This window comes from Thunnus maccoyii, chromosome 20 (assembly GCF_910596095.1).
Source record: "Thunnus maccoyii chromosome 20, fThuMac1.1, whole genome shotgun sequence".
NCBI classification, from domain to species: domain Eukaryota; kingdom Metazoa; phylum Chordata; class Actinopteri; order Scombriformes; family Scombridae; genus Thunnus; species Thunnus maccoyii.
This window is the reverse complement of record NC_056552.1, coordinates 11,624,377-11,649,691: the sequence shown is the minus strand read 5'-3', so window position 1 is coordinate 11,649,691 and position 25,315 is coordinate 11,624,377. Positions and strand designations below refer to the sequence as shown.

The 25,315-nt window shown below is 40.1% G+C and overlaps 1 protein-coding gene across 4 annotated transcripts in view; it reads right to left on the bottom strand.

Moving 5' to 3' along the window:
* The window catches only part of pald1a (phosphatase domain containing paladin 1a), a 64,800-nt gene that overhangs the window by 5,501 nt on the left and 33,984 nt on the right, over positions 1-25,315 (bottom strand). For all 4 annotated transcript variants that reach the window (XM_042396598.1, XM_042396601.1, XM_042396602.1 and 1 more), the window contains exon 19: positions 8,160-8,315. In XM_042396598.1, the coding sequence (XP_042252532.1) occupies positions 8,160-8,315 (156 nt within the window). The remainder of the gene's footprint in view (positions 1-8,159; positions 8,316-25,315) is intronic.

Sequence of the window (25,315 nt, the reverse complement as noted above, 5' to 3'; positions counted from 1 at the left end):
GGGGGGGGGGGGGGCTGATATGGAGAGGATCAAGAGCGACCGCATGAAATCTCTGTGGGTCAGAGCAGATGGCATTGACATTCAGACACCTCTATTCTTCTCAAACAAAAGAATATTCCACCAACAATCTATCTTTTGTATATCAAATATTCATCCTTCAAACGCGGCTCTGAAAAGTTTGTTTCCTGCTCCGTCGCAGAGGACACCGACTGCAGTCAGGTTGAATTCACAGCAGTAACGGATTTTAATGCTGACGCAGAGTCATGGGAAAAAAGGGTATCAAAACTTCCATAGATAGAAACTTCTCACATTACTCCTGCAACAAAATCCACTCCACAACAGAACTAAATACACTACTTCTGTATCCCCATCTTGTAGCTTCAAAGCTCAGCTGGAAGTAATGTATTTAGCGATTTTGAATGTTTGGGGCATACGGGTCAGCAGTGAAGAGGATTATACAACAAAAAAGGTTTTTAGAAGTCTGTATGGATGTTCTAATACACTCTGACATGACTGATTTTTGGAGGAGCAATCCTTTAAACTGTGGTATTCCTTCAAAGTCTATGTCTTTTTTTTTCTTTTTTTTCCAGCACAGACCACCAAGACCAAGCTGTTTCCAGTGTGGAACAATTAGCTTCCCCTCTCCATTAAAAAAAAATAAACAAACTTCAATCTTCTGTCTGACTGTATTCTATTTTGTTTGGTCCGTTTTAGCATTTCTTCTATTTACTGTGATAAAACCTTCATCTTTGTTTGCTCTGACTGAACTGTCTATTTCAGACTGTGTGCACCTGCACTTGCACACTTACATGCCTGAAAACATGTGACGTTACCCTGACAACCTGCTAATGTTAGCTATCATGTCCTCGCCGACACATTTTAACAGGGATTTTTCTTTTTTTTTTAACCAGTTTTAAATGAGTTAATTTAGCCTTGTTTTTATACATGAGTAAACAAAATGAAAATATTGTGACACCATTGGCAAGCTCATGAAAAAGCAGCAAGTCGTTACATCTGCACACAGCAAAACACCGTTAAAAACAAATCAAACCAGATTTGATCTTTTGTTGTAAATTGCAGCAACTTGGCGTAGATTCCCAAGTAGCCTTCCTTGTTGCGGTCGGCTTGTAAGGAAGCCTTGAAATTGTCTGCATGTTTCGGGGTGACAGTAAGCAGAGCTGTCGGAAAGATGTCTTTCATGCTGCATTGAAGAGTTCACAAACGCCAATACTCATTAGGCGGGCTGGAGCGGTGAGAGGGGGCAGAGCAGCGAGGAGGCGCTGGTCTTTCCCACAGTCGGCTATCTCAAAGGCTGCACATACCAAGCCGGTGCAGGGGGACAGGGAGGCCTCTGTGCCACACATCAAAACAGCTGGAGTGACTGATAGGGTACCTCTCCTGCAGGCATCCCTGGTATGCACTGTACACAAGTCCTGCCATTGTGTAAAAGACCGCGTTTTGGATTAGCAAACATGGATTTCAATTCCAATAACTCCTCTGATGTTTCTGCTCTGATCTCACTACATGGCCACGAGGCAACATGGGCTAATGACGCTCGGGACAATATTTGTCCAGTGTGCACACAATGTGGCAGTAAGCCCAAATACATACATATCATATATATATATATATATATATATATATATATATATATATATATATATATACATATATATGTGTAGCAATTAGCGTCTTTGATCCCTTTCTGTGCCCTGACAATCTGCCTGGACAAAAGCAACAAGACCAAAAAGATCAGAGACTCCATATCAGCTGGCACAGGATGCTGCCCTGTATGACTGGGAACACTGTGCTCCTGCTTTTAGATGTTGAGATCAAATTAGTCCATGCACACACACATGTGTACGCACTGATGCAGAACAGACTGTACCACTCAGATCTGGCAGGTTGTGTAACTGTGGCTTTGGATGCATGGCCAGTGATGGTGAGGACCCCCTGACCACCGCCTCTGGCATCACAGTTTGTCATTAATGATCCCGCCACGGTCACTGGTGATAGGCTAATGATCGTGCCTTGGGGTTGGTTGGGTCAGATTGGCTGGACGAGCGCCAGATTGTGCTGCAACTGGGCCACTAAACGCATCACAATACTGATGGTGATGGGAGAAAAACATATCCGGTATGTCACAAGACTTCCCTGCACAATATTTGTGTTGAGTAATTTTTTTTTTAAGAACACACTTTTTGATTAAATGTTTTTAAAAACAGAAAATTGTGTTTCAAAGTATGAAAGGTTTTTTTTTTTAAATTTTTATCTAGCCTTGGAATGGTGAGGTCAGGCCATGTCGCAAGCTATTTTTGGAAGAACATTCTGAGAGCTGACCTTATTTAAATTCTGTTGTACTAACGATTTTGCTACAGGCCAGCAGCTATCTCGTCATGAATCATTCATTTTGAGAATAGTGTTGGAATGATCTGGGTGAGATTCAGGTCCCTGCATTGTCACTTCCACATAATCCAGTGAAAGCAAAGGATGCGAAGGAAACAATATAGACAGAGTGAACAGCAAAATGTGTAGCAAACAAACACACAGAACAAAACAAACATGAGTTTAGACAAGATTTTAGCTGTAAGAATGCCCATGTGACATCTGTCACAGCTTACATCTTTTTTGTCCTTTGTGTAAGTCTCTTATGGGCTAAGAAATCAATTGGAATAAAGACTGCTTTAAGATGACACCTAATCCTAACCGTAATGCCAAAAAGACTGGTTGCCAGAGCAACCGGCTTACCTCAGAGAGCCTGACTGGTTCAAATCAATTCCTACCTTTTGTAGGTACAGTGTAACTTCTATTCAATCAAAACAAGTCATTGCTGCTGGAAAGAACAAAAAGAAAAACACACTGAAGAATAGGCATTACTGGATATGCTTTCCTGCATGTCATTGTCATTTCAGCAGTGTGCACTTTGGTTACTTTCATCAAGAAAACTAGTATTGGTTTGAATCGAACTGGAGACCTTTGTCACCTGTCATATCACCTCCCTGTTTCATGCTACTGCCTCACTGTCAACTACATACTGTACTGTAATTATATGCAGCATAGAAATGTAAACAGCAGAGAGACAGGGACCTAGGAAAAGTGTACAGCAAGAAATGATCGATGATGTCAGTGCTGTAAGATCAGACCTCTAACTTCAGGTGCAGTTAGTCAGTAGCTACGGGTGGGGAAAGATCACAGTCAAGATGATTACACTGTCAGATGTCCAGTCATCAAGGAAATTGGATTGAATTCATGTAGGAGCTCCATCCAATGGTAAGCTCAGACTGCAGCCAGGACAGTAATTTCATTTTGATGAGTTATTCATAGGAGTTTCAGCCTGCAGTGATTGAGCAGCATAGATTTTCAGCACATTTACACTCTGTGGCTGATGGTGGAGATGTGATCCCTCCTGAAGGCTCTGAGGGTTTGTCGGAAGTGTCATCGGCTACAGCGTGTGATCATGGCAGAGCCTCTGTCACCTGACTAGTAAGCCATTGATTAGACTTCCATTCAGTCAGCAGAGAAAGTCACTTATTCATGTGCCACAAGTCCCCAGCAGCTCAAAAAGTAGAACCGAGTTTTGGGCTGCGGCTCCCTCGTGGTCACAGAAAAACCTTTATCTGGAGTTCAGGTAATAGTGCTTTGAATGCTCTAGTGAAAACTAGGGAGAACTCTTGATTTCTGTCTGTTCCGCTGCAGAAAATAACTTTTGATATATTCTGGTGCCATCTGAATGATCTTCTTCGGGGAGTTGATGACTGGCTGTTATATATTATTCTGGTTACATAATTCCCTTCAGACCTTGCCAGTGACCAGGGAGGTGACAGCAGACTGCACGGGCACATCTTAAAGGACATGCTGGGTCATTTTTTTCCTCCTGTTCAGACACGGCTCCAGTTTCCTCTGGGAGATGCAGCAGAGTTGCCAGAAAGTGAGAGATGAAAATGCATCACAACCAACACCTGTGAGGTGTTAACACTGCTCCAGCCACAATAAATTCAAATTTGGGGTAACTCCATAATGTAGCTGTAAACAGATATAAGTGTTTATTGATGTTGTTTACAATTATAATTCCTCCTGCTGGCATCGATAAGTGAAGGTTGACGTAAAAACAGTTAATGATTAACAATAAGAATAACAGTAAAACACAGATGTAATAATATAAATATGTCTTCATACTGTAAGAGTAGTTATCATTGTTAATACTTAACATTAGTAAATACTTAAAAATGTCATATCTGTGGATTGATTATGGTGCCCCTTGATTATAAAAAAAAAAACACTTTCAGGTGAGAAAAGACAGGATGAACACCAACATGGCAGCAGTAACAGATATAAGGACACTTAAAAATCACCTGTGGCACAAACAACTATATTAATTATAGCTCAATTTCACACTGCACCAGGTCCCAACACTATTTGGTCAACGTGTTAGTACTGAGATTAGGAAACTGGCTTTTAAATATTATGCTCCACACAACTAGAACAACTTGCAGAAGATAGTAAAATTAGACAAGCTAATTCCATTTAAATCATTTATCATTTAAACCTCTTTTAGCTGACATGGGGCAGTGTGAATGTATGTGTTTTAATTGAGCTTTAACTTTTATGTGCATATATTGCTTTTTATTACCTTAATATGTTTTCCCATTATGTGTTTTATTGCTTTTATTGTTTCTTATATTTTGTATTGCTTATTTGTTCATATTTGCTTTTTACATTTTTCGATTATTTTTATTGTTCCTTATATGTTATATTCATAATGTATTCTGGGTGTCCTTGTAAAAGAGAGCTCGCTCTCTGTGGCCTCCCTGTCTAAATGTACATTTGAGTGAATGAAGAGGAACCTTGTGTTTATCAAAGAAGTTCAGAGGTTATGGGTTGGAGTTTTCAGCAGTTCCAGCTATACACTAAAATGTGCCTGACTTAAAGGGCAGAATAAGCACAATAAAAACAATTTAGTACAGAATATATTACTTCCAGAACATCTGGAATAAGATTTCTGTCAAGGACACTTCTTTTATAAGCTGCTTTCAGGTGGTCCCCTTCCTTCATTGTGTTTGTATCAAAGTTTCAAAAAGGTCAGGGAGGTTCTTGCTTGTGAAAAAAGCAATTGAGTTGCATGATTTGTATGAGGTCTTAGATAAGAAGGAAAATGTGACAGTTGCCTTTTCGGTCTAAATTGCCTTTACGGTCAGAGTTTCTTTAAGTCAATTATCCAAACAAATAGAAGAATTACTGTTTCAGGTTTACCAATGTTATGCAGACGTTTTGTGAAATTTAAAAACAAACTATGGAAGAGCTGAAGGTTTTAATACAAATTTTCCATACTGTGATATCAGAATGATCGGCTTTTTCCACTTGGTTGCAGACTGAAATTCTCCTAAATTTGGTCTACAATCAAATCCATAGCACAAACAGCTGATTTTTAATGACTATTCATACTTTCAGCTTTAGACAGTTGCTATCACACCGTCATCAGGAGAAGTGTTCCCATACTGTGACCAGACCAGGCTGATGTACAAAATTAAGTGGAGTTTTTATTCACAGGAAGGCAGTTTTATAGAAAGGAGGAAGGAAGAAAGAAATAGGCTACCTTGATATATCCAGAAATATCCAGAGAATGACAGTTTGATGTTATGTTTTGATGGCAAGTGTTTTCTGTTGCCTGCTTTACAGCAGGGTGTTCCTGTCCCATGTGTGCACGCCTGTATTTTCTCATGGCATAACTGGGCCATTAGAGTCACTCTGATGCACCACATATATTTGCTATTCATAACAGGAAGAATATGCCCCGATTGACCGCACATATTTCTGTGACAATTGTTTTCACAGCAATTGTTCCAGTCTATTTTGGAATTTCACGTTTTTTCTTTGAGTTTATTCCACCTCAATAAGGACAAAGAAGTAAGAGATTTTCATTCAGCGATTTTCAAACATTCCAGGTTCTTGGCTATGTGTCTCTAGGCCGTCTGCTCGCAAACAAGAATAGAAAATGGCTGCGATATTGCAGGCTCAAGTCCAAATCATGACCAAGGCCTGTATGTTTACTTTCACACACATATACAAAACTCCACATTTGGCCAAAAGAAAGAAAAAAAACATACTGTAAAACTGCTGCTGATGCTTGATCTGTGGCGGAATTATGCTACTTCTATCAAAAACAGATTTAAGAGGTTTTGCGGAGCCTCCATGCAAAAGCAGGGACAACCACAAGACAGCTAACACATTTTAATTAATACCAAATGCACAGAAATTTTAATGAAACCACATAATGCAGATTCACGGTATTTATTAGGGTTCAAACCCTGAAGGGGTTAGAATCCTTCTGTGTTTGTGCCAGTTTATTATTATTACATGTCGTCTTCTGCCGCGGCTCACATTGCCGTGAGCTGAAATGAGCTAATACCATGGAACCTGGTCCAATAACTGGAAATGATGTGCATGTGCTTCACAAGAAATAGGAGGAGGAATGTTACATCTACTTTTGGGATTTTTACTCAATTAAAACCAAATTTGGTATACCGCCTTGGGGGATGGAGATACAAATTTCCATTGTAAATTAGCAATATCGGTCAAAAAACATGGCCGCCATCAACCAAAATATCTTCGCAAAGGGCGGGGCTTGTTAAATATTGGCCACAACTCATTACCCATTTGTCCAATCATCATAAATTTTGGTACAAAATGTGAGTCTGTGATTGTGAATAGGTCTACCAAAGCATTTTGAGCCAAACCCATAGGGAGCACCACAAATGACAAAAATGTGTATCTGGAAACTCAGGGAACAGAACTTTACCAAAATTGGTGTGCATGCTCTGGGTGCAAGTATTAACCAAAATCTGAAGTGCCATATTGATTGGTGCAAGGGTGTGGCCTATCACATATTTGCTCATAACTCAAGATGACTTTGAGCAATCCTGATTAAACTCATTGGAGACATCGAGCACAATCTCCTGAACATACACACCAAGTTTCATTCAAATCCAATGTAGGGGGGATGAATGATGGAACTTTGAGTGCGCAATTATTGAACTGCTCCATGCATTATAATGATGAAGCAAGCATGTTCTTGGTCTCATAAATTCTTTAAGCAAAATTAAACTAGCTGGAGTGATTTTGGTCATCTTTGTCAAGCCTGAAACTCGACTGTTTTAATGCAGCTTTAGTTTTGACCGATTGAGCTGCTTCCGTCTGTTGAGCGTAAAAAGTTGATTGCCGCTTGCGGCTTTATTTTACATTTAAAATTCACTCTTTACCACACTGAAATATGTTTGTCAACCTGCCAAACTGCTCATTTTTTACCACCATGTGATTTTAACATCTTGCAACATACATTTTAATTGCAGTGTGTGTGTGTGTGTGTGTGTGTGTGTGTGTGTGTGTGTGTGTGTGTGTGTGTGTGTGTTGGGTACCACTTATACACTACTCATTTGTTTGGAATGCACATAAATTCTCGACTTTACTGTAGGGACACAGCTGGCCAAACGATTAATGTACCAACAAAAACACAGAGCCGAGACATTATGAAGTTCAGTGTGTGAAGAACCAGGCCACAATAGAACCAGAACCAGCTTGTAAATTCCTGGAGGAAAATCCAAATGCAACTCGGGTAACCGGTTCACAATGTGCACAAACTGAGCAAAGGTATAGAGAAAGAAAAACTCTCCGTCATTTTATCTTTCCATTTTTTATCCGCCAAGCTAGTGACACGTAGCATTTTGGGTAAAAGATGTGTTTCCGCGCCACGATTATGATGAAACTGAGAAAACCAGTGTATAGCAGCAAGTGACAAAGTGCAAATTAGTCTCAAAGGCCACCAGCGGACCTTTTCACCCTCCTGTAGTGCCTTAAGGCAATAGAGCACAGATCCAACATGCAGATGGCACTGCTGGCCTTGCTTTTTCCGAGGGCAATGCAAGGAAAGGTTCATTACCAACAGCATTAACTTGACATTGCATTAACCTGACATTTCCATCTGATGGAATTCTAATAGTGAAACAAGCAAATTCAATAAGTGGTTTAACAGAGGATGTGTTCTGATTTTCTCTTGTGGTTGACTCCTGCCTTGTTATAAATCACATTCTATGTTGTTTATATGTGTATTTTCGTTTGCAAGGAATTCAAATTCACATATACAAATATCAAGGTGAGACATGTACCTGTTCCATCCAGACAGTGAAGGAGCGCTGCCACGAGTCCTTCTTCTCTAGATGCAGGTATGTGTTGAAGAGGATGAGGTAAATGTAGCGCTCCAGGTACTGCAGGCTCCTCAGCAGCAGCTGCTGACACTCCTTCTCCGTCTTACCACTTTTGATCTAAGAAAAGAGGCAAACAAAGGTCTCCTGGTCTATCAAGTGGGCACAACACAGTTTTCTTCATACAGCAACAACTGTAGTCAAGAGCGTACCTTTTTCAAAATCTTACTCTAGAAAATGTTGTTAGCATTTGGACCAGCATTAAAAAACAGTGACAACCAAGAGAAAATAGTGCCACATTTGCTCCATTCAGGTTAAGTGCAGCAATTCACAGAAAAATCATTGATGTTCAATAGTGAATAGTGCAATTTCACTGAAAGGAGTTGATCCTGCTAATGAACTAACATACAAACTGGTCCAATAACTTAAGAGACAGGAGCTAAAACAGCCTGTTTCAGACAGAGGGTTAACTGAGGGGCTGCATAAAGAGCCAGTATAAGATAAATAATAATAAATAAGGAGTTTTTTAAAACTGTAAATCATGCAAAGATATTCCAATAGAGCCCCAGAATATAAATATAGACCTGGAGATGTGCCTGATATGCCCCCCTTTAAGTGTCATTACCTTATAAGGTACAGTAAGGTTAAGTCCCCCCTCCCAGTGAGCTCACTCTGTTCTGATTGGCCAGCTTTAAAAAGCTGCGTCTTGGCCGAATTCCAGCAGCTAGGAAGGCAATGTAAACAAACTAGGATTTCACTTATTTTCCTTGCCCTTTACTCAAAATGGAAACTTCTCAGATACGTTAAAATGCTCGAGCCTAAATCCGATCTGAAATATATGAGTAGACAACGTGAACAACCCACAGAACAACAAACGTATGTGTGAATAATCTGATGTCATCACGAGGAGGAAGTAGATGTAACGTTACAAAAGAATCATTCAGAGTGGGCTGAAGCCCTGGCTTTTGACTTTCCGGTAGCATTTTGTACATACGTTCACCTCAACATCACATTAGGGAAATCATTTGGATTTATGTTTCTCCCCATCTGATAAATATATAGTATTTAAAGTATAATATGGTAGCTCCAGTTTGGTTTACATCCACTTTTGCTAGATATTTTACTTTCTTCATCACTCTCTCTTTTCTTTTACTCTCTCACATTTTTTGCTTGGCAGGTAGATATATTCTTTCTTGTCCGCTAAAAACAGCTGCTAACAGTTTAATATTCAACGTCAAGCTTAAAGCTGTATAAAGCTGCAGAGTTGGATTGAACATTTCACCAGTAATTACATTTTGTGTTAACATAAATGTTTTAACTTAATACAGGTTTATGTGGTAATATGAACGCAGCTAAGTGTAGGAAAATATAAGCTTCAACAGTGTCACTTGTTTAAATCGCATGTTATGATGGATTATTGTTCTTTTCTACCTTCTACCACCCACTACTTCAGCCTGTAAGAGATCTTCCAATACCTTGTGATTTAAACATCGTACGTGATCACAGTTATCACAGCTATGTAAAGTAAAGTGCTTTTGTCTAGACAACTTCAAACTGTGTATGATATGGCTGACCATCATCTCCCATCACATTCTGTCATCTCCTTTCCCCTTTTTATCTACTGAAGAAACCCTTTGGCAGATAGCAGTTTTGACATTTGGCAGAAGGAGTTAGCAAGCCATCAAAGCTGTGACCCACAGTACACCCTAGTACTCATAATGGTTGTTTACTCCCTGTGCTTCCAAAGACCCTTAAACTCCACTTTATCAATAAACACTGTAGTTGTTCTTATGATAATTACCAAATAATTTACTATTTCATAGCGAAACCCTGTGGTCAGGAATACTAGAACGGTGCAATTATCCTAACTATGAGATTTTCCTATAATTCCCTCAATTGGTATTCAAGAGACAAGATAATGGTACTCTCACAGTACTAATTCACTGTCTAAAGGAGGCAGAGGAAAAAGTCAGTTTTGGACACAAGATAATTAAAAAATTCTTGCAAAATATCAGACCAGCAAAGCCAAACTTTGCAATGAAGCAGCTCTCTATTAGCATACCACTTCTAAAAAAGTTGGTAATTGGGTTGCTCTTCAATTACAGGCTGTGACAACACTGACAGTGTAGAGTTGGTGTCAAGATGTTTTCCCTTTTTTTTCCCCTCGTCTTTTTTTTCTTCTTTGCTTTTCTTTTTCTGATTGCTTAGAGCCTCAAGCACTTCCAGGCATCAAGTGGCAAGGTCTGCCATCCAGCTGTGTCTGTGTGGTGGAATGTGAGGTGTGTGCTGGATTGGATAACATGTCAATTGGGGTTAAGAGAAAGTAACAAGTGGGGACGAGGTGTAGTATAGCTCAATGAACTGTCAGCAGACACTTTCTTCCGGCAGATTATTGTCTGCATCATAATGAGCATTTTGACTGCTTGCAGTCTTTGTTTTTGATGGTTAATGCAGGGTAAAAATCTTATCAGCTCACGGTTCGCAGCAAATTAGGGAAGTATATTAAAGACATTTTGGGGCTGCACAGAAAATAATGAAAGTTTACCAAGTAGGTGGGCTAGTACTCAGGGTAATTTGAAAAGTGCACAGCACACCATAATACGATCATTCCAGAGCTGAATGACGCAACAGAGAGAGAGAGAGAGAGAGGGGGAATGAGTAGGGTTTCCTGTCCGTTCCCAAACAGCCGTGGTTGGATCTGAGTTATCCAAGCATCTGCCACTGAGCGGAGGAGAAACTACACCTAGGCAAAGAAACGATGTGCTGTCTGTTGTCTATCAACTGTCAGAGAACACAGATGAACAAAGAAAGCACACATGCACCTCACTTTCTCCTAATCTTTCTAAGTTAACATGGACTACAGTGGGAGAGCAGGTGAATCCTGTTGAACCCGATTACCCTGTGCGCCCTGCACCCCCAGGGGGCTTTCAGCATTTCATTTCTTATCCTGAAACTCCACAGTGCCAAAGCCTGGCAGCTATCCATGCACAAGCCACGGCCAAATACTCATAATATATACACACACATACACACACACACGCACACACACACTCAGATTACATAATTCACACCTCTACAATCTGCAGAGACCTAAGTCTGTGTCTGCCATCTGTCTGTCTACATCAACTGAGCCATATGTGTGGTTGGGCGGCCTTTCGTGCACCCTCAGAAATTCCTTCAGAAAACAATGTTGGGGAAGATGTGGTGAAGAAAGAGTAAATTTCTTCCATTCCATGTAAAGGAGACAGCCTTGAAAGTTTTGTATTTACAAAGATTACATTTTTAGGGTCTTGGATGATCCTGTGCTGTGCTGATAATCATATCCACTTCTCTGTTTTATTTCGACAAGCTAAAAGGTCTTGAACATGTTATAAAAACCTATTTCTTACTTGCTCTACTGAGATGAAACAATAATTCTGTCGGACTCAACAGGCTTCATACATTTTTAAAAATAAATAGGAAACATTTCTACTAAAGCAATGAAAAGGAAGAGAGGAAAAAAAAGTGGAAACTGCAACATCCTGCCATTTGCCTGGTCTTTCAGAACAAAGGAGGTGACTGGTCAGTTGCTATCAAGGCAGAAAGCCATATTTCAGCCAGCTGCTGAGGTGTGATAATGTATGTCCTCAGCTCTGCTGTGTGAGATGGGAGGCTGGCCAAACACAGACCACATACCATTGTTGAGAGAGTCCAGGAATGCTGGTTGGCTGAGCAGTGCTCCAAATGAGGACAATGTGAAAGTGAGAGAAAAGTTTAAAAAGAAGTGGAGCCAGAGTATGTTATTGCTGCACAAACACTCACGAGAGCAGAGACACCTTTCTGTTAAATGTGCGACTTACTGACAGCTCCTTAATACAAGTACTACAGATCAGTAACGTTTTACCGTCTTCTGGTAAGTTTACAGTATTCAAGTCGTTTTTCAGACCCACACATACATATCCAATGCAACGGTCATTAAACCAACCTTTTAAGGAAATTACTCATCAATACATTGAGCCATCTAAAGCACGTATTAACAGATGTGTTCAGAGTCTGACATCAGAACCCACAAATTCACTGTATGGAGAGAGACAACATACAAACGTACACATAAACACAAAATAAATTAAAAATTGTGTATGTATCATGAATCAAGTTTCAGATCATTCCGTCATGTCTACTGCCATTTTAGCCCATGTCCTACGGGAACATGAGCATCTCACTCGTGGCCCCAGGTCTATTTTTTATCCCGTAGCATCTTGCGTCTATGAAGCATGAAATTCACTTGTGAGTATATTAAAATGCCCACATTTACTAATAATTCACCTGCAATTTATATTTAATGATGCGTTTAATTTGTTACTGCCTGGACAGATATACAGTGAAACTAGTTTGTAAGTAAGTAGCCATAGAGAGAGAAAAAGTGAAAGAGGAAATACAGATACAAGACATAATGGGGTTGTACAGTAATTAAAGGGGATGTATCATGCACATTTCCATATTCCAAAATGTCCATATTTATACTCTGGGGGTCATCTGATATATTCTTGTGTGGTTTACAGTTTAAAAAAACCTCTTATCTATCTTAGACTGGTCCTTTATGCAGCTCCTCAGTTCAGCCTCTGTCTGAAACAGGCTGTTTTAGCTCCTGTCTCTTTAAGGACCGCCCTCCCGATGAGCCCACTCTGTTCTAATTGGTTAGCTACTGGAAGCTGCATCTCAGCAGACTTCCAGCAGCTCAGGAGTAGAATTTCACTTCTTTTTCTTCACTCTTTACTCGAAATGGAAACTTCTCAATGTAAATGTTGAAGCCTGAATCTGATCCGAAATATGCAGGTTGACAAGACTTTTTAGGGAGCATTTTTACATACATTCACCTCAAGTTTGGGAGATTTGACCATGTTTAACACAGACATCTGACATTATAACATTTTAGAAATGACAGAAAATCACAAAAAACATGACATTTCCTCTTTATACTGGGTCAAGTACAGCCACAAAGCATCTACTGTATGTCTATATCTAAATGAACCACAAGCCTGTATTCCATATGCTTGTAAAGCAAGAAAATTGTTGGCAAAACAACTCTCAACAATACTGGAAATTGGAGGGATGTTCCACTTCCAGCTGACATTGGAACTGCAATGGAGCATGCAAACGACATCTGGGATAAGATGCTTTTTTTAAAATGGCAAATAGTTTAAGAGCAGTGCTCAGGTTTTCAATTTCATTCAGTGACACAGTTTTATAAGTGGATTTAGTGGTACATTAAAATATTCCCTGCATTTTATAATGCCTGTTTGTTTGTGAGTCATATCAACATTGAACTAATCACACTTGTATGAAGGGCTGATGTGTATTACATTAGATTTAAGCTCTACTCTGTCTCCTGTGTTAACCTTATCCTTTTTGAAGGTAAAAGTGCTGCAGGCAATCACAGCTTTAGTTCTCTATAACAATCTCTTTCCATGAAACAAAATCTTATTTGCATTATCCAAAATATAAATGCACTTTGCAGGAACAAAATAAATACACTTGCTCTCTATTTGTGAGGGATTTAATACTACCCAAGGCAACTGTTTCATTCTCTGTCTTTTTTATGCAAACAACTCAGACCAGTTTCAGAACAATCCCCGAATAACATATGTGAAATGTTGCCCACGTCTTGTGTAAAAAGGGATACTGCATGTCATCAGGTTTGGTATAAAAAGATGCCACACTGGTATGCAGCATGTTGAGTAATCGCAGGTCCTTCGCAGTTGATCTTGCAGTACAATCTTATCCTGTTGTAACTGATTGCACTCAAAGACAAGGCAACAATAATGCATGCTCAGCATTCATGCAAAAAGGCTTATTAAAAAATGATGTGAACCCCAACGCCCCCTCCCTCTACACACATACTGTACTCACAGGAATGTCAGTCAATTGCCAGCAAGCTTGTGCTATTGATTTATCAAATCACATTTCACTTACCAGAGTGTCTCAGGGCACTAGCGATTTCTGTCCATCTTTTGCTGTGAATCTCTCTGAAGATGTGTTTTAAATTAGTGCAACAAGTATTATATTAATCATGTAATGAACACACCAAGTCAACTGTCTGCCATCAGCCTTTGCAGGACTGTTATTAGAGTGTTGTTCGGTGTCTGTGTCCATCCATTGCCCTTGTCTTTGCGGTGTGTTCAGCGCCGTTGGCACTAATCTACTCTTTACTGGTGGCTGTTCAGCTGACTGAGCATGTTGAATAAGTGGAAAAGGCAGCTGAGAAAAGAGGGATTTCTCATTGGTTTTGGTAAGTAAATGAGAGGAGAAACAAAAGTGTAATATGCAAGTAAACAACAAATAGGAACAACTTTGGCTAATCTGCCAAAGTTATTGAAGAAATACAAGAATATTTTCACAAGTTTCCAACTAGCGTGAAAACAAGAAGCTACAGTAGTTTGTACTAATTTGTCTTTTTGCAAAGCAGGGACTTCTGGTTATATTTTCTACACTATGAATACTGACGACTGCCACCTAGAGAAACTGGATTTTAAAAATAAAATTTTACCACAACCTCTCTGTGCTTTAACATTGTTTTGATGTTTGTACTCAAGAGTGACACTGGTGCATTCATATTTGAGTTTCCTTCTCTTTTTCTCTTCACCTTTAGAAGATATTCTGTGCTGTGGTTTTTAATGCAGTTGCACGGGGACATAAAATCTGAAATTCATTTTAAGCAGTGGCCTCCAAGTGGACCTCAACATAAATTATAAAAACTACAATTCTTTTGTACTAATGATGTAAAACCACTACCATGCTGGCATTTTTAAAAAATGTATCAAGGATGGCTCATCTGTAAAGAAACGTATCATAGAGCTTCTGCAGGGAGCACCACAGTCTGATCCTTGAACGCTGGCAGACAAGCGCTGAGGGTCGACCTTTCTGTGGGCTCTTGTGGGTGAGGACTGAACTGAGAAGTGCACATTATGGAGAGGTCTGTCTGCCTGACATATGGTGCCAATTACCAGCTGATGGGGTTGCCGAGGTAAAGAGGCCAATCCATATTGGCCCTTCCCACCCAGGTTAGCACAAGCAGCCATTCATCAGATCCTGCAGAACACCTCCCACCCAAATCCTAAACCAAACCCCAACCTGTCTAGAGTGGACAGGCAGCCTACACATGGCTCCTTGACTCAATGTACAGACAACTCAAAGTCAAGTACACACACTGATTTTCAGGTAGGTTCATTAAGTGGACCCAAACCAGGGTCCAGCTGCAATTTCTGGATATACTCTCCGTCCAGGCTGACTTTCGGTTGCCAAAGGTGACAGTTGCCATTTCAACTGAATGATAATGGGATAGTGTATCAGATATTTACATCAAACCGAAATAAAGGTTGCTTCAAGATAAAACTTAACTGTTTTTTTCCTCTCTGTCCATGTGCTGTACATATTTAATGGATTTCACATGTCACTCATCTTCACTAAAATGTATAACTGACCTTTCTGCTGGCACCAACATGTCACTCCATGACTCAGAAAAGTTAATCATTTGTACAATTCCCATTTTAGGACATCTCAGACAGATCTACATCATCAAACTTCGCAAGATGTTCATCAGTTTAAGCCTTACTTGGACTTTGACTAAGTTGTGGTTTGCACTGAATGCTCAAAAGTGTGAATAAGTAACATGCACGTTCATGTTACCATGCTCACAAGGCTATAATTAGTATCTTTAGTTGCATGTTTAACAGCTATTGGAGCTTAACCTGCTAAAATGTGGCATTTAGCAATTTATGATGGTAATATAATTAGATTGTTTGAACATGACAGACAAAGGAAATTGAAATACAAACTACACTCAAAATATTACAGATCCAGGCAACTATCACATGAAACATTTGATAATTTGTTCACACAAATTAGCAGTTAATACCCTTGAATTAATTGTTTGTGTGCACAGATTACACACAAATGATTCATTTCTACTCTGAAAGTACTTAATACATTCTCTCTGATGTGCAAACATAGCCTGACATGTCATTTAAATATTTTTCCATTCCCGTTCTGAATATGAAAAGAATGATTGTTGCACACATTCTGGTGGCTGCCACATAATAATGTGAACCTATGACCTCACTTCAATCTGGGTAATAACATTCATTACCACATTACTATTTACATAAAAATCCAATAGTCTTCAGACAGATCAAAACACACCTTAGCGCCTACACACAGCCGTCAAACAGAAGAATTATCTTTTAAAAAAATGCTCATGCTTCTAATGTTACTTCAAATTGTTTCTAAAGCAGTTAATTCATTTTTTCTACTGGCCATTATTTGTGTTGTGTTACCAAGAAACATACTGAGGCAAAACATTGTTTACCATCATCTTATAAATAACAGGGCTGTTATGTCCCTGTGTCAATTATAGACTTGCATCATTGAGGTTTCTGCTCTCTTGGCTAAAACTCCCATCTTCTTTTTACAAGTGATTACTCCTAACATCACTCTTCCTTTTTGGTCAGTATACTTCTATAAAACTGCGTATTTCAAATTAGCTTCTGTTGAAGTCTTTGTAGCTTTCCAACTTTGATTAGAGAGGGGCAACATATTATTATTATGAATAATACTAGTACTATTAAAACCTTTTTCCTAGTCTGCTGATCCCCCAGATGCTGCAATGCGTAAAACTGAGAGAAGTATACTTTCAACATACTTCTTACATCATACATACTTAAATATTTCTCCAGGTTGCATGCACCCACCCAGCATCTGTATGTTTTTTTTTCACATGCACTCCCATTTTTCTGAAAACCCGACCATCCACCCACCCAGTCTGTCTGCCGCCTGCCAGGTTGGCCAGTAGCTAAGCAATCAAAGTTATACATCATCTGGCTTCAAGCTGCAGAACTGATCTTTATGGATCAAGATGGTGCCCAAAACTCTCCTTTTAAAAAGGAACAGAGAAGCCATGTAGCAGCCAGTGAGAGGAGGGGACGGAGATGCCTTTATGTTAATGGTTTCTACAGATTCCAATCCTCTGTCTGTCTTTTTCCAGTTGCTCAGCCACACTACACTGATTAAATCATGAAGTTGAGGTTGAGGTGGATTTTAGGGGCAAGCTGTGTCAATCCACATACTGTATATATGCAGATTTGCCATCAACCAATCTGTCCATCTTGCATCCAACGGCTTAAAAATGAATGTGAAAATGTAATTTGTGGTTAAAACATTTCAGATACTTTGTCATGACATCACAAGTAAAGTCTTGTGGATTATGGTCTCTATCAGAATATAGATTTAGCCTTTCTTTAGCATTTAAACTGAATATCTCTCAGCTCTAATCAACAATAAAACAAATAGGATCTAAGGATAGGATTAACAAAACATGGAGAACTAATGAAGGAATGTATTGTGCAATGAATACAAGCAAAAATACATAATGTCTGTTGAGCTGAGATTACAAAAGCCGCAGGAGGAGACAGGGCTCATCAACTTAGCCTACACAGAGACTGGAATATCTGCCCACATTAACCACACGCATTATGGTACATTCTGTACGTGCACATGCCTGGAAACAGAGCACATGGAGACTCCCACTGTGAATCAATCATTTATTGAGCTTTCAAAATATCTTGTGCATGCAAACCCAAATTTGGGCATTAAACTGGTATGTCTGCGAGCTACAACTAATCAGACATTTAAAACCCACTGAGTTCTTCTAATCAAATTTTTATTCTTGGCCACAAGTGACATTTTGTATTGATGCTGGTGGTTAATAGAAAGCAAATGTATTGATGGTTGATTTTTTTCTTGTGAGGAAGCCACAAAGCTGCTGTGAAGAACATGTTGTTTGTCAGCCACAGTACAGTACAGCGTGGATGAACACTTTAGACCTGAGGGACATTTTTAACTAACTATGGATGGGCTGCCATTAAATTTTGTACAGATATTCATGGGTCCCAGTGAAAAAGTCCTAAAGAATTTGGTGATTCCACCTAGCGCCACCAACAGGTCAAAATTTCCATTTTCAGACAGAATGCAATGCAAATTTTAGATGTGGCATGATTACATACAAAGTGAACTATACGCAAATTCGCCCAGGGCAGCACAATTTGACGTGAATATAAGTCTGCTTAAATTGAAAATGTTTCAACTTGAGTGAAAAATTTGGGTGTATCCCGGGGAGCTTTATGAATGTACTTCAAAAACATACAGCGACAAGAGGGGAAAATTTGCTAATGTTACATAATCATTAACTCGCAATCGTTGTAATTATTACAAGCTAAAAACAAACAAACATGCATCTTAACACCATAACCATACAGCGTATTAACCAGCTAACATCAAAGCTCAAACCTCAAAGTTAGCACTTAGATCAACAGGCTAAGCTTTACATGCTAAAATTGTCACTGTACAGAAGATAAATATTTTGGGGGTAGCTTACAACAGTAAAGATGGTATGATTAATGCAATTCTTCACTTGCTAGTTTGTTAAGGTCAGCTAAGAGGGAAAAAAAGAGATACTGGTGGACAAAGATAAGCTAATAGAGCACAAAGTAGTGTTAGCAAGGCTAAGCTACCAAATATGCAATGTTAGCTAGTATGCAAAACACCAATCTTGTTTATATTAAAACCTGCAGTAACTTATTTTTCTTGACAGTTTGGGGCAGTGGGAACAAGCTGTGAACACAACACTGACAAATTCTCTCACCTAAAGTTGTAGCTTGGCACTGAGCAGGTAGTGTCCAGTTAAGTTTTTAGAGCTTGCATGTCAGCTCCATGGGAAGAAATGACAAAACAGTGTTTGTATTTACTGATACAAATGTGTGAATTGATACCTTCAATAAAATGGAAGTGTATCTGTTCCGTGAGAAAACACTTCCTATGAGAATTGGCCACGGCCTCTCTCTCCAGTTCGCCAGCCCTCTCCCACCATTAAACGGGTGCTGGACACGGGAGACTGTCATGTCTTCACACAGACAGCTGCTCTGTTGACTTCCCCCTGTCCTGTGCATGAGCACGAATGCCCCCTGCTGCTGATTGGCCAGAGTAACATTGTGTTTACAGAGCACAGTGCTGTGTATGACCACCCGAGTTTTTTTCAGCGCATACGCAGAACAGACAGCTAGCGGATATATTCGCTGAATTTGACAAAAAGTGTCTTAGATTAGAATATTGACTTTACCTTTAATTATTCAATCTGACATTGTGTTTATGTTCGCCATTTTCTGTTTGAGAAAAAAAGATTACATTTTTCCCCAGTGGTGACTGATATATCTGCACTGTCAACGTCATTCTTTCGTTGACTAGGAAGCTGCAGTAGTGTTTGCTAGAAACATTGAATTTAATGTTTTTCACAAAAATGATATGTGCCAATATATATGCCAATGTGCCAATTTAAGAATTATTACTGTAAATGATTTACAACAACCTATACAGCCAGGTTGATGATGGCAAATTTTCTGTCTGCATTTTCCAGGCCGTGGCACAGAATATTAATTCCGCCATCAAAGTTGTCATCGGCTAGGTTGTTTTTCCAACCAGAGAGGCAGCCATCAACAAGCCCAATACCGGACCTATTTGAATCGTTGAAAAAGGAGATGTGGGCAGCAATTCAGAGGTCTGGACCCAGGCTATTCTGGCGCCACCCCCAGACAAAACTTTGCTTCTTTAAGACCCATATGACTAATGAGGCAAAAAATATAAAGATTTTTGTCTTCTGTGTAACGATCATTATTTCCTCATTAGGCTGGTGGCCCAGCTATAGACTTTTCTTCTATTTTGTTTAATTTGAGCAGCTGCTGCTGTCAACCCATAGATTGTGTTCATGCACCTATTATATATTCACTAATTGCTTATGCATTTAAGTGCCCATATGTGTCAAATCTGTCATTATAATGATTACGTCCAAGAATAAAAGAATGCAGAAAGAACACACATTGCCCCCTACTGTGAGCAGTCTCTGTGGGAACGAAAAAGCCATTTGACAAGGCAAGTTTGAATGTTCTTTGCTGACTGTGTGAGTTGTTGGCACTATGGGAGTAGTTATAGCGTCGTTAACACAGGATTCATCTGTTGCTCAACTGTCCTCACGTATGAAACATAGCTTCCCCATTGGGGCATTGTGAAAGTGCAATTCCTGGAGCAACTCAACCCAGTCACGACTTACTGCATATCCCACATGGTTGGCATTTAAGTCACTTCACCATTGGGGTTGTATTCCTGTAGGTATTTGTTCAGTGCCAGTAGTTAGCTGGTGTGAAAGCTTAGACAAAAAAGGTAGACCCTTTCCTGGTGAAATGATTTGGGGCTTAGCAGGATCTGTCAGATACCATGACCACAGCTACTGGGGGCATGCTTAAACACTCATGCATGGTTTTGGAGGTAGTTATTCCTGGTCTGTGGGCCTGGGGCAATGACAGGTTTAGTGTGCGGGGGCAGGAAATAGCAACCCTTCTGAGTGCCCGGCAAGGTCTGAAACGCTGTCCTGGGGCCAGTGGTTGAAAAAGGGGGTGGGGGACATGAGGAAGGTCAGGGCAAAGGGCAGGCCAGGGCAGTTCAGTTATTCAGGGTAAAAGGAGATAGACTACAAGGCAAACATGACGATTTCTAAAGTGGTCAGCATGTAGAGAGGGAGTCAGAGCATGAGAGCAAGAGAGCTTGATCTCTCGCAGGGAGAGTGAACACACGAAATTATAATAACTGCAGAGGCCTTGGCAGTAGCTGCAGGATCATAAAAGCAAATTAAAACACAGATTAGTGTGTTATAGGTCTAATGAAAGAACAACGTAATGATGCAATGCCGTAATATGCCAATTAAGAAAACCTAAGAGATTTTTGATCTGTGCTATATGTTTCTTGCAGACTTTTGTGATTTCCTCTTTCAGTTTGTGTTATTTCTTAAGTAGACTATATAACTTTAGCAATGGTCTTGCTATTGAGAGGCTGATCTAAACATGTTTATAAAGTATGCTAAAAAGGTTGCTAATTAGCTCATGCTCCTTGAAGCTGTAGTAGACGATACTTTTGATAATTAATAACTTAATTAAATGACTCCCCTGCAGCCCTCAACTGCTTTCAGCTCACTGTTTGTGTTAGTTGGACTAACAAAAACACAGAAACAATGCTGGTTCATGTAAAACTAAGGGCAGCTGCTTCAGAACTCACACAGCTCCTACAACACTACCTGCAGTGTGAAATGGCAGCTGAAGTAAACAGGTGGCTGGTGAGAAAAATAAAATATCTTACCATACAAAGCGTACAGCACATGTCGGTTATATAATTTGCACAGGAATATTTCCATGTTTGTATATATTATGCCTATGGATCCTTTCACGTATATATTTAATACCAAACTAACACAGTTTAACACAGCAGTCCTACAATAAATCCTACTTTCATGAAGCTTTTAATGTCAAGTTTTTTTTCCACACCATTTATATCAATGAGGGTAATGTTTTACTTATTGTTAACCTCAAGAACATATACTTCATATTTTATGTAAGACATATGATGTATACAGGTTTAAGGGTATAACTAAATCACCAAAAGGGAAAATCAGAAACCAGATGATCGCAGTTCTGACTGTAGAGCGTTATTATGTTAAAAATAACATTTTAAATCACTTCAGTTCAGCTGCTGGAGATCCTGCTGACATCGAATCACAGTGAATCACAGTGCAGCAAAATGTTGAAGTGGAGCTACACAGTATAAAATGACTTAGCAATTAAACTTTGAACATGGCCACGGTGGTAGCAGAAGTTAGAATAATAAGCAGTCAGAAAATTATTATAATCCAGAGTTTTGAATCGTTTGCCATGAAAACCGAGTTTATTTGCCTGTGTTTGTTCCAACGACATAGACCACCAGGTGATTTCACTGATCACCACGTTTTCAGCCAAAGAAGAGGAACTAATCCGTGAAATGACCTGGCGCTACATAAGGCTGGAACAAAAACCTGCATACACAGCCCTTATAGCCTAAATTATAATTTAAAGGGCATGTGATTGGCCCACTGACAGAGGGTAGGAAACATGGAACCCGATCATTTAAATATGCAATCAGTCAACTCCGAGCTGTCAACGTCGCATGTAGTTTTTTTTCCCCAATGCTTAAAGATACAAGTGCAGGAAACAAGTACACCTCTTTTATTTTATCTTAAGAGTTACTAATGAAGACACATAACTCCTCAACCGTAGAAATAAATCAACAGCATCAATGTTACAATGCAGCAGCCCTCTAATGGATCGTATCATGTTAGACATCAGTGAGCACTATAAACACTAACTAGATGTATTAGAGTATCATTTGAAGTCATTTACAGCTGTGGAAACTCCCTTAATAGCTCCTGAATAGCAACTGACTAGTAGCAGCTGTGTATAACCCCCCCATAGCTCACCAAACCTCTCTGGAAAGTCCCAGGAGACACTTTATTTACCTCTATGTATATGTATAAAACCTCATCACAAGGTTGGAGAAGGTGTTATCCATGTCCAAATACCTCAGCTGGTTGCACCTGTTCAAATGGAATTCAGTCAAAATAAGTCATTTTGTAGACAGCTGCAGCAAATACTGCTATTGGCATGTGAGAGGCTGGAAATTATGAATAAAAACAACAACAACAACGTCTGGCTCTACCACTTTTCCCTCTCCCACCCAGCGATGGATCTAAATAAGAGCCTCTTTTCAGGAGCTGTGAGTCAATGCACACCTCAGGCGAGAAGAAGAACTTGTCTCTGGTTCAGGTGGGCTCATTTTCCTGCCAATATTTCCTTTGGCCTTCACCAACTCCACCTTGTAATTGGCCCACTTATGTCAAGTGGTCATCCTAATTGAGACGAAAACTGTTAACACAAAGACTCTTGAGCTGAAGGAGTATTAGAGATAGCTGAGGTTAAAGTGCAAAGCTGCAAAATACTAGTTTCAAAAGTGGACAGAGTGGATCGTTAACCTAACCCCCGCGTCTAAACAGCAAACGTAGCGTGAGCAGCACGTCAGCAGAGCAGCAGCAGCAGCGAATGCTCCGTCTGTGTGTCTACACTGGAGGCGCTCAGGTACGGTGTTGAGCATAGGTCACCCGTGTGTTGGAATCACTCAGAGCCCAATGCACACGACCGCGGTGACACACGTAAAACGGAGGAAAATAGACTTGAAGCGTAAATGGCTGAGAGGCGAGCCTGCACGGAGCCGGTGCAGACAGCTGCATAGATTAAAATGGGAGCGTATCTGTTATGTGTGACGTGCGCGTGAAAAACGTGTCTGAAACACTTGCTGTCTAGACACAAGGTTACAGTGTGACTGCCTCTTACTTTCTCACCTCACCTACTTTTCTCCCTCTTTCCATTCTTTCTTTCTAATCCCTCGTTCTTCTTTCCCATCACACAAATCTTCTCCAGTGCACCATGCTTTAGTCACTGAACATTTTTTGGCTATCTCGCCTTCAACAGGGTGGTATCTGAGGCTCCTTGATTTATCATGTGACCAACAAATTACTTGTCATAAACTGTTCTTCAAAATTACTGAATCCAAAATTGATAAAATAATTATAAGAGAAATATTGATGACCATAAATCCAGAACATATAATCTTTTAACAATACTCTCAAGAAAATGTACTATTTCATCTTATGCCATTAATGATCAAATTTTTCAATTCAGGCAAATTGAACTGGAGCTCACACTGGTCTACTCCTTGCTGTGTGTGCATTCTCAAAGCAAAAAAAAAAAAATCTGGCTGTCAGTGCTGCAGCGGTCCCCTCAACCTCTGCAAACTTCTGAGCATTTGGCCCCAGTTCCTCTAACTTCTTCTTTCCTAAAGACGTCCACTACCTTTCCTCAGAAAAAAAAACCCGCTCGCAGCATTCTCCCCTTTCTGAAAATATTTTTCCACTGCCCCGTCCAAACCATGAGGGCCTTTCTTTGGACACACACAGCATGATTTGCGCTCATTCACTCTCAATCCATGCGTTTCAGTTTTCTCACCACCTGGGTGAAAAAGCATTCCATTTTTGGGGGGAAAAAAAAAAGGTGATAGGGGGAAAAAAGTGCTGCAAGTCTCGCCCAACAAAAAGGATTAGGAGTTGGGTTTAGGAGATTTGACAATCTCCATTTCTGCAACTCTGCTCGCTTTGCTTTAATAGCCTCTTGAAAGACTGGGTAGAAGACAGCGATCTTCAGTGATCACATTTTCTGTACATGCAGTGAGAAATCTCTGTAAGCTGCTTAGACAAGGCAATGCATGCATCCCCATGCCTGATGGTCTAAAATGCTAAACAAAACTCAACATACTGGACAAACAGAGAAATATGATTGTTCGTGGAAATGGCATATACTGCTATGAAATTAGGATGATGTGAGTTGATGATAAGAAAAAGAAAGATAAGAGAAGGCTGCAACCGTGGGAAGACAGATGGAAATTTGAAGATTGTGAAGATGTTGGTTTATGTGGGCAGAATATGTTTTGACATTTTGCATTATCAGATTCTCTGCCCATCTGCAAATCATCTCTGATAATCATCCAATAAATCCAGCCTGAGTGTCATACTAAATATAACACACCTGTTAACACAACAAAGCTCCACGCTGAAAGAGGACAATATCAAAGTAAACTGTAGTAGGCACAGATCACTCAAGGCGATTTTCTACGTCAAGCTGGCTCGACAATGGAAAGAAAGGCCCCTGCAGCTGATTCCTGTGCAGGAGACGGAGGAAGTAAACTGTAGTGAGCATAGATCACTCGAGGCGATTTTCTACCTCAAACTGGCTTGACAATGGAAAGAAAGGCCCCTGCAGCTGATCCCTGTGCAGGAGACAGAGGAGGAGAAGGGAGGAGGAGGAGGTAGAAGAGGAGAGGAAGCAGCCTCTCTTCTGCATTGGCCCCGACGTTGGAGGATGCATCTGCAACGTGGGGTCACGCCTGGTCGGCAGCAGGGATTTACAGGCCCTTCAAGAAGACCCCCCCCCCCCCCCTCCAAAAAACCTCACTCGCCCTGCTCCCCTCCCTTCCCCCTTTTCCCTGGCCCCTCTGGGAGCTGGCGGACGGTTCGGGTCCCAGTGTAAATATATTTTTTTCTCTATCAAAGACACATTTTCCAACCACTGTCAAAGTGGAGGAGGGTGCATTGGAGGGGTGAGGAGGGGGAGGGCTACAAGAGAGAA